Source organism: Crinia signifera, chromosome 19 (genome assembly GCF_055691185.1).
Source record: "Crinia signifera chromosome 19, ASM5569118v1, whole genome shotgun sequence".
Taxonomy (NCBI): domain Eukaryota; kingdom Metazoa; phylum Chordata; class Amphibia; order Anura; family Myobatrachidae; genus Crinia; species Crinia signifera.
The window spans coordinates 115427684-115438220 of NC_139226.1; the positions used below are offsets into that span (position 1 = coordinate 115427684).

The 10537-nt window shown below is 49.5% G+C and overlaps 1 protein-coding gene across 1 annotated transcript in view; it reads right to left on the minus strand.

The window, feature by feature from the left end:
* The window catches only part of TEX12 (testis expressed 12), a 29297-nt gene extending 20573 nt beyond the window's left edge, over nucleotides 1-8724 (minus strand). Inside the window, exons 1-2 of the mRNA XM_083161973.1 lie at nucleotides 8543-8724; nucleotides 6898-6963 (exon numbers count right to left, since the gene is read on the minus strand). Coding sequence (XP_083018099.1) covers nucleotides 6898-6957 — 60 coding nt within the window. The 5' untranslated portion in view covers nucleotides 6958-6963; nucleotides 8543-8724. The remainder of the gene's footprint in view (nucleotides 1-6897; nucleotides 6964-8542) is intronic.
* Between the last annotated feature and the right edge of the window lie 1813 nt (nucleotides 8725-10537).

The window sequence follows — 10537 nt, forward strand, 5'->3', positions numbered from 1 at the left end:
CGATGCACTGATATATCTGCAGACCGCCCTTACACACACAGCACGATGAACTGATATATCTGCAGACCACCCTTACACACACAGCACGATGAACTGATATATCTGCAGACCGCCCTTACACACACAGCACGATGCACTGATATATCTGCAGACCGCCCTTACAGACACACAGCACGATGAACTGATATATCTGCAGACCGCCCTTACACACACAGCACAATGAACTGATATATCTGCAGATCGCCCTTACACACACACAGCACGATGAACTGATATATCTGCAGACCACCCTTACACATAGCACGATGGACTGATATATCTGCAGACTGCCCTTACACACACACAGCACGATGAACTGATATATCTGCAGACCGCCCTTACACATAGCATGATGCACTGATATATCTGCAGACTGCCCTTACACACACACAGCACGATGAACTGATATATCTGCAGACCGCCCTTACACATAGCACGATGCACTGATATATCTGCAGACCGCCCTTACACATAGCACGATGGACTGATATATCTGCAGACTGCCCTCACACACACAGCATGATGAACTGATATATCTGCAGACCGCCCTTACACATAGCACGATGCACTGATATATCTGCAGACCGCCCTTACAGACACACAGCACGATGAACTGATATATCTGCAGACCGCCCTTACACACACAGCACAATGAACTGAAATATCTGCAGATCGCCCTTACACACACACAGCACGATGAACTGATATATCTGCAGACCGCCCTTACACATAGCACGATGGACTGATATATCTGCAGACTGCCCTCACACACACAGCATGATGAACTGATATATCTGCAGACCGCCCTTACACACACACAGCACGATGAACTGATATATCTGCAGACCGCCCTTACACATAGCACGATGCACTGATATATCTGCAGACCGCCCTTACACACACACAGCACGATGAACTGATATATCTGCAGACCGCCCTTACACATAGCACGATGCACTGATATATCTGCAGACCGCCCTTACACACACAGCACGACGAACTGATATATCTGCAGACCGCCCTTAAGGCCCCCATACACTAGCCGATTTTGGTCAGATTTCGGCCAGATCAGTCGGATCTGGCCGAAATCGGACCAAAATCGGCTAGTTTTGATGTCCCCTCAGATTCGATGCGCGGTCCCGTGCGCATCGGATCTGCGTCGGGTGGTCGGACCTGCTGCACGTCCGACCACCCGACTTGGGACCTAGTGGGGTGGCGCGGCGGTGGAGGGAGCAGGGGGGGCTGGGGACGCTGCAGGGGACACAGGCGGCATAGAGCCGGGCAGGGGGAGCCGGGAGCTGTCAGTACTGAATTAAAAAAAAGCCCATACAATGAATGGGCGGCCTGTGATTGGCTGAGCGCTCTCTCAGCCAGTCAGCAATTGGCTGAGAGAGCGCTCAGCCAATCACAGGCTGCCCATTCATTGTATAGGCTTTTTTTTCTAGCACTGACAGCTCCCGGCTCCCTCTGCCCGGCTCTATGCCGCCTGTGTCCCCCGCAGCGTCCCCAGCCCCCCCTGCTCCCACCAGCAGCCCTGCTCTGTAGCCCCCCCCCCCCCCCCCCCCGGGTTTTTTACATGTGATAAATCGAGACGATTTATCACATGTAAAAAATGGCACATCAAGTGCCAATCTAATCAAGCTCCCCCGGGGAGCAGCCGGGGAAGCTCAGGGGGAAGTCGGGGGCGACTTGTCCTAAGGACAAGTCGCCCTAGTGTATGGAGGCCTTAACACATAGCACGATGCACTGATATATCTGCAGACCACCCTTACACACACAGCACAATGAACTGATATATCTGCAGACCGCCCTTACACACACAGCACAATGAACTGATATATCTGCAAACTGCCTGTACACACAGCACAGTGCACTGATATACCTTCACCCACCTGTACACACAGCATGATGTGTTGTTATATCTACAGGCTGCCCGTACACACAGCACAACGTGCTGTTAAATCTGCAGACCGCCCGTACACACAGCATGATGCACTGATATATCTGCAGACCGCCCGTACACACAGCATGATGCACTGATATATCTGCAGACCGCCCGTACACACAGCATGATGCACTGATATATCTGCAGACCGCTTGTACACACAGCATGATTCACTGATATATCTGCAGACCGCCCGTACACACAGCACGATGCACTGATATATCTGCAGACCGCCCGTACACACAGCATGATGCACTGATACAGGTATATCTGCAGACCGCCCGTACACACAGCACGATGCACTGATATATCTGCAGACCGCCCGTACACACAGCATGATGCACTGATATATCTGCAGACCGCCCGTACACACAGCATAATTCACTGATATATCTGCAGACCGCCCGTACACACAGCACGATGCACTGATATATCTGCAGACCGCCCGTACACACAGCACGATGCACTGATATATCTGCAGACCGCCCGTACACACAGCACGATGCACTGATATATCTGCAGACCGCCCTTACATACAGCACGATGCACTGATATATCTGCAGACCGCCCGTACACACAGCATGATGCACTGATATATCTGCAGACCGCCCGTACACACAGCACGATGCACTGATATATCTGCAGACCGCCCGTACACACAGCATGATGCACTGATATATCTGCAGACCGCCCGTACACACAGCATGATTCACTGATATATCTGCAGACCGCCCGTACACACAGCACGATGCACTGATATATCTGCAGACCGCCCGTACACACAGCACGATGCACTGATATATCTGCAGACCGCCCGTACACAGCACAATGCACTGATATATCTGCAGACCGCCCTTACATACAGCACGATGCACTGAAATATCTTCACCCACCTGTACACACAGCATGATGTGTTGTTATATCCACAGGCTGCCCGTACACACAGCACAACGTGCTGTTAAATCTGCAGACCGCCCGTACACACAGCATGATTCACTGATATATCTGCAGACCGCCCGTACACACAGCATGATTCACTGATATATCTGCAGACCGTCCGTACACACAGCATGATTCACTGATATATCTGCAGACCGCCCGTACACACAGCACGATGCACTGATATATCTGCAGACCGCCCGTACACACAGCACGATGCACTGATATATCTGCAGACCGCCCATACACAGCACAATGCACTGATATATCTGCAGACCGCCCTTACATACAGCACGATGCACTGATATATCTTCACCCACCTGTACACACAGCATGATGTGTTGTTATATCTACAGGCTGCCCGTACACACAGCACAACGTACTGTTAAATCTGCAGACCGCCCGTACACACAGCATGATTCACTGATATATCTGCAGACAGCCCGTACACACAGCATGATTCACTGATATATCTGCAGACCGTCCGTACACACAGCATGATTCACTGATATATCTGCAGACCGCCCGTACACACAGCATGATTCACTGATATATCTGCAGACCGCCCGTACACACAGCATGATTCACTGATATATCTGCAGAATATGTCAGTGTCTTTGTATGCATAGGTCACGGTATATTGTATCGGAAAATAAATATAAACATAAGATTTAACTTTTAGGTACTTGTTTCCTATCTGGGCGCCCACGATCATAATCGCGGTCATCGGGGGTAAAAATCGCGGTCATCGCGGTAATCGCGGGTAAATCGGGATGACCGCGATGCCCGCGATGACCGCGATTTTCCCATAGGGAACAATGTTAAAACGGCAGATTGACCGCGATTTTACTGTTAAATGCCTCAATGGACCCGATTTGGGGCCAAAAAGGCCAAATTAACCCTTAAATGTCCCCCCAAATTTTTTACGCCACCCCACGATCCACGCCAACCCGAAGCGTGGCGAGCGCAGCGAGCCCGCGAGGGGCGGCGGTACGCGTCCTCCGACCTTTTCATGCCCTACTATCCACTAGGGCGTGGTGTGAGAATATAATAGTGTGGCGAGCGCAGCGAGCCACCGAGCCCGAAGCGTGGCGAGCGCAGCGAGCCCCGCGAGGGGACGCGGATACCTTCACAGGTAGACGCGTCCCCTCGCGGGCTTCACAGGTGTCCGCCTCGCCACGGACACCTGTGAAGCCCGCGAGGGGACGCGCATAACTGTGAAGGTATCCGCGTCCCCTCGCGGGGCTCGCTGCGCTCGCCACGCTTCGGGCTCGGTGGCTCGCTGCGCTCGCCACACTATTATATTCTCACACCACGCCCTAGTGGATAGTAGGGCATGAAAAGGTCGGAGGACGCGTACCGCCGCCCCTCGCGGGCTCGCTGCGCTCGCCACGCTTCGGGTTGGCGTGGATCGTGGGGTGGCGTTAAAAATTTGGGGAGACATTTAAGGGTTAATGGGCTCTGTGGCCCATTTAACATTGATTCCTATGGCCAAATCGGGTGGATTGAGGCATTTAACAGTAAAATCGTGGCCATCGCGCCTTTTAACATTGATTCCTATGGGAAATCGGGAGCATCGCGTCGCGGGCATAGCGGGTACATTTATGGCCGGCCGCGACGCGACCGACACGATTTTCATGTTTAACATTGGTTTCAATGGGAAATCGCGGGCATCGCGTCGGTCGCGTCGCGGCCATACATAAATGTACCCGCGATGCCCGCGACGGGCGCCCAGATAGGAAACAAGTACCAACTTTGAATATGTAAGTTGATTAAAAATGCGAAATTTAAAAACACACATAACAGGTAAGTGGGACAAACACAATGGGAAATGGTTAAAAAGCTGATGTGTGCGTCTCCTTGTTTTTTCTCAATAAATCTCAAAATATTAAGGTTTGTGTCTTGTCTTCTTTATCATCCATATCAAGCATGAGGATGTGTGTGCGTTAGTCACTCTGCCTGTTCTCTGAATCGAGTCTGATATAATATAAACTGAATATACAAGTAGCTAGCTCAATTAAATGTAACAGTCAGTGTATTTAAGATGGCATTGTGATACTCTATATCCTCAAGTTTAATAGTATATGCCAGTGGTTCCCAAACTGTGTGCCTAGCACCCTGGGGTGCCTCAGGACACTTGCAGATGTACCTTGGGTTGTTGGACCAGGATCAATTCATATTATTTATGGTCAATGTACCAGGCAAAACCAGTGCTTGTGGCTGCCAATGTCTTATATATTTGGCTACAACTGTCACTCAATGTGTGAGTGTGTCTATAATGCTGGGTGGAGCCTCTGACTCCACCCACACACACTCACAGAGAACCAGCCCACAGTGCCAGACAGCCTCTGTCTCCCCAAGCTGCCAGGCAAAGACACTGTTTCTCCACAGCCACTAGGTGAGCGGCAGGTCTGCCTGCAACCCCCCCCCTCTGCCAGTACCCTCCCGCGATTTGCGGCACCCCCTCCCGCGATTCGCAGGACACCCGCGACCCCCCCCCCCCCCCCCGCGATTCGCAGGACCCCCGCGACACACACTCACACCCCCCCACGATTCACGGCACCCCCGCGACCCCCCCTCCCGTGATTTGCGGGCACCCCCGCGACAAGCGGCAACCCCCTCCCGCGATTTGCGGACCCCCGCCCCCTCCCGCTATTCGTGGACTGTCCCTCCCGTGACTCACTCCCCCACCTCCCACATTTGCAGACCGCCTGTACACAGCACGATGCACTGATACATCTGCAGACCACTCATACACACAGCACGATGCACTGCTATATCTGCAGACCACCTGTACACAGCACGATGCACTGATATATCTGCAGACCACCTGTACACAGAACGATGCACTGATATATCTGCAGACCGCCTGTAAACAGCACGATGCACTGATATATCTGCAGACCGCCCATACACACAGCACGATTCACTGATATATCTGCAGACCACCTGTAAACAGCACGATGCACTGATATATCTGCAGACCGCTTGTACACAGCACGATGCACTGATATATCTGCAGACCACCTGTACACAGCACGATGCACTGATATATCTGCAGACCACCTGTACACAGCACGATGCACTGATATATCTGCAGACCACCTGTACACAGCACGATGCACTGATATATCTGCAGACCACCTGTACACAGCACGATGCACTGATATATCTGCAGACCGCCTGTAAACAGCACGATGCACTGATATATCTGCAGACCGCCCATACACACAGCACGATTCACTGATATATCTGCAGACCACCTGTAAACAGCACGATGCACTGATATATCTGCAGACCGCTTGTACACAGCACGATGCACTGATATATCTGCAGACCACCTGTACACAGCACTATGCAATGATATATCTGCAGACCACCTGTACACAGCACGATGCACTGATATATCTGCAGACCACCTGTACACAGCACGATGCACTGATATATCTGCAGACCGCCTGTAAACAGCACGATGCACTGATATATCTGCAGACCGCCCATACACACAGCACGATTCACTGATATATCTGCAGACTGCCTGTACACAGCACAATGCACTGATATATCAGCAGACCACTTATACACATAGCACGATGCACTGCTATATCTGCAGACCGCTTGTACACAGCACGATGCATTGATATATCTGCAGACCGCCTGTACACAGCACGATGCACTGATATATCTGCAGACCGCTTGTACACAGCACGATGCACTGATATATCTGCAGAATGCACAATGTGCTGTTATATCTGCAGATGTACTCGGCATTGGCTGTTCTGCAGGACCAATGCGACTTGTCTGTGAATAACGTACTCACAATTATATAGGCAAATGAACAAAGCAAATAAATATACAAAGGCAAGGCCGTAAGTAAATATCAATTTTTTTGTATTAGTTGTAGTAATTGTATTTTAAAGAATAATTAACTTGAAACTTACAGTAAATAACATTACGTAGAGAAAGATACTCACCTCCATATCTTTTTTGCGTTTTAAACTTTTGCTTTCATATGTTAATGCAATATTTGCCATTATTGCCTAAAATAATAATAAGAAAACATAGAGATTTACTACAAGCATGTCATTCCTGACAAAGTCCCATTGTGGACAAAATAAGTTACACTACTTTCGAGTATATTATACACACTGGATTTAACCCAGATAGGACCCTGGACACAGAACATGGGCTGAAGCCATCCTAACATATAGGCACACTGGGCAGCTGCCCGGGAACCCCCAATTCCAGGAGCCACCAAGCAGTGGTGGGACGTGGTCATAAAATCAGGACGGCGAATCCTCCCAGCCTGCAGCCAGACACTGAATGGTGATTGGTGGGCATGCTGATTGGTGGATGGCTATCCCCCAATCAGAGTATTGACAGCCATTCATTGTATGGAATCATTGTAGAGAAATGACATGGATACAAGGCGGGGCATGTTATGATCTTTTATAATTGGTTCTTGCATACCTTCCAACATCTGGAGAGCAAAAAACTGGTGCAAATTTGAATGGGGGCGTGGCCATGGGTAAATGGGGCATGGTCAGGTCCCCCTCCCTACACTTACAATGGGCAGTTGGAGACCCAAAAAAGGTACAGGCCATAAAAAATGGTACTGTGCCTGCCAAAAAGGCACCGCTGGAGGGTATGTTCTTGTTAATGGTCATGTCGGGGCCCCAGAGCATATGCTGTTGAGACTGCCCTAGACACAATGTTGTAAATAGACACAACAGAGGTGTCACCGTGTGGTGACACCGAATGCACATTCTGTACCGTCGCCCCCAAAGGGAAACGGGTTGTGGATACCTAGAGACAGTACTTAAGTGGCAGCACTTTGGTGTCACCCCTTTTGAGGATGACACCCGAGTGTGGGCAAGACATGGGTAGTGACACCACTCAGACACAGGGCGGGATTCTCTAACATCCGCGCCCGCACTTCGCCGGCTACCGCAGACATAATTAACGCATATGCGATATTATGGCAAAGGACAGCTCTTGCATTCAGAGCTGTCCTTTGCGCTGTGGGCGGCGATGTGCAGCGGGTTCCGGCGGCTCCCCCCTCCCTCCCTTACCCGGCAGGGTGCTGCTGCGGGCTTTCTTCCTCCTCCCTGCACCCGGAAGAGGATTTACAGTGCAGAGTGGAGGAGGCCACTGGTCCGGGCAGCGCAGCGATGTGCTGCCCGGGCACAGATGAGAGCGGGTCGGTGCGGTGGGGGGTCAATGCGGGGCGGGTATGGTTGGGGTTATGAAGCCCTTAGGCTTCTATGGGGTATCGCAGCGAAAACCCGCCGAGCGGATTTTCCTGCATATCAAAATGCGGTAAAAACCCAGATAACAGGGGTTTTTACCACATTTTACGTTTTGAGAATCCCACCCACAATATTGTTCCTGAATGGCACATAAATGGCGCTATCACACAGTAACTTACTGACACCACAAATAACACCCTAGCACTAATCTGACTTTGGCAATGTGGGACTTTCCAGCTACTGTGGAACTACAACTACCAGCCCGCTGGGCCCTGGAACCTTACCACAGCTGGAGTGCCCCCAAGTTGCTTATTTCTGCTGCGTACCGTGCAACCATGACTCATATAACAACAACCCACATCCTGCTTACCGAATATAACGTAGAACTGCCGCGGGCGAGGTGAGCAATTATCTGCAGGACAGCCGCGGAGCCGACGCACTGATACCGCAGACTGCAGCCGCCCAGCTGTGAGACAGACGGAGAGCGAGGCGCCCGGTTGGCGCGATGAGGAGGACGGGGTCACGTGACCGCCCTGGAGGAGGTCGAATCCCAGGGCCAGCACCAGACCAGTGCACCACGTGACCGCGCCCACTGCAGAGGGCTCTGGGTTGCTCTGTCCGCCACTTACTTACACAGTCACACACTGCACATGTCGCTCTAGTAAATACAACTGTGATATAATGCAGCTCTGCCAATGTAGAGAAGTAAAACAATGGTTTAGCTTGTGTGCTGTGTTTATTACAAAAATAAACATTATCTGAATGGGTTTTCTGTATTTAACAATGGTGACCTTTCCCTAGTCAGCAGTAGGAAATAAGCACATTATTGGGGATACATTTGCTGACGTGCCCCATTAGGATAAAAAAAAAAATGCCTTCAGAAAAATAGAGGATCTCTGATTGGCGGTATCTTACTTATCTTGGCTCTGTCCTTAGATAAGATCAAGCCCGGGATTGGCTGTGCAGCTACTAGCCAGCCAGACTCCCTGAATTTATTTAATTGCATGTATAGGGCGCTTCACAGTATGTCGCATTCAGGCAATAATTATTATTTTTTTAAATCCCTTTGGACTATGACAAATAAAGCCAAGAGGGAAATCTGTCTTCGGAGCCGATTCTGGATCACACACAGTGGTTCGAATTCGGCTCCTGCCCAGATTGTCGGGGTTTGCACTTTCGCATTTTTGCGCAAGCGAAACCCCGACCGATAACGGTAGCAGTAAGTTACACACTTGCCGGGCCGTTCGCAGTGGGGACGGAGAGTCGTCGGCATTAACGCAGATCGCCAATGGGAACACCTAGCGTTTTAATGCACCACCTGTATTATGGTAACGGCAGAGTCTGTGCTACTTGTATAACCCCCAAAGTTGGTTTCTGACTGAGGATGGGGTACTTATTAGGACCAGCTCCATGTGAAATCATAGAGGCTAGCCTGTTTGTGAGGTTTATTCCTTCAGACACAATGATCTCACATATTCAAAGGATCCAGATCCAGGTCTTCTGTGGGTCCTTCTGTTCCATGAGTCGCAGCAGCCTCTTCCATGGTGGTACTTCTTCCTCTGGAGGTGCATTTCTGAATGACAGCTACTCCCTACTCTGTCAATAGCAGGGTTGGCCCCATCACAGCAAGGATACTCTTGGGTGAACTCAATGCAAGGTACAGTACTTGCATGAGGAATGGGTGGAGTGATTTATGACACGAGGGGGTACTATATATGAAAATGATTATAGTGCAATTAATAAAACCCATTAAGAAAAGTGGTGTAAGTATGGGGGGGATTGAATTAATTACACTTAAGGATTCTTTATATTTCCTTAGTGTGGAACAAAGGGTGAAATGTAATAGGATGAGAGATTCAGAAAGTGAGAGATTTGGTAAGAAATCTCAATTTTTTTTAAAGCGGCGATCATTTACACTGCAAACCAGTTTGATTTAGCAGTATAAATGATTGCCGCTTTAAAAAAACTGGAGATTTCTTACCAAATCTCTCACTTTCCGAATCTCTCATCCTATGACATTTCACCCTACAGTATGCATCCATTTCCTCAGTTCTCGGGGAATTGGTCAACGAGAGTCATTGCTGGTTAATGCCTAGCAGTTTCCTGCTTGATGTGGGCATATTGTCTATTGATGTCCTAGTATCGTAACAGTATCAACATTTACTTTTAAAATATGTTACTGGTAATTGTGAAGAGCAAGAATATCTTTAAGCCACAGAATATAAAAATGTTAATGCTGGGTGCATAATATGTACCACTATTGGTATAACCTGGTCCATAGTTATTTTCTTAATTGAAATATACTGTAGCAAATGTTTGATAGTCTCAAATACTTTCATGACCCCAAGCACATGACACCATGGAG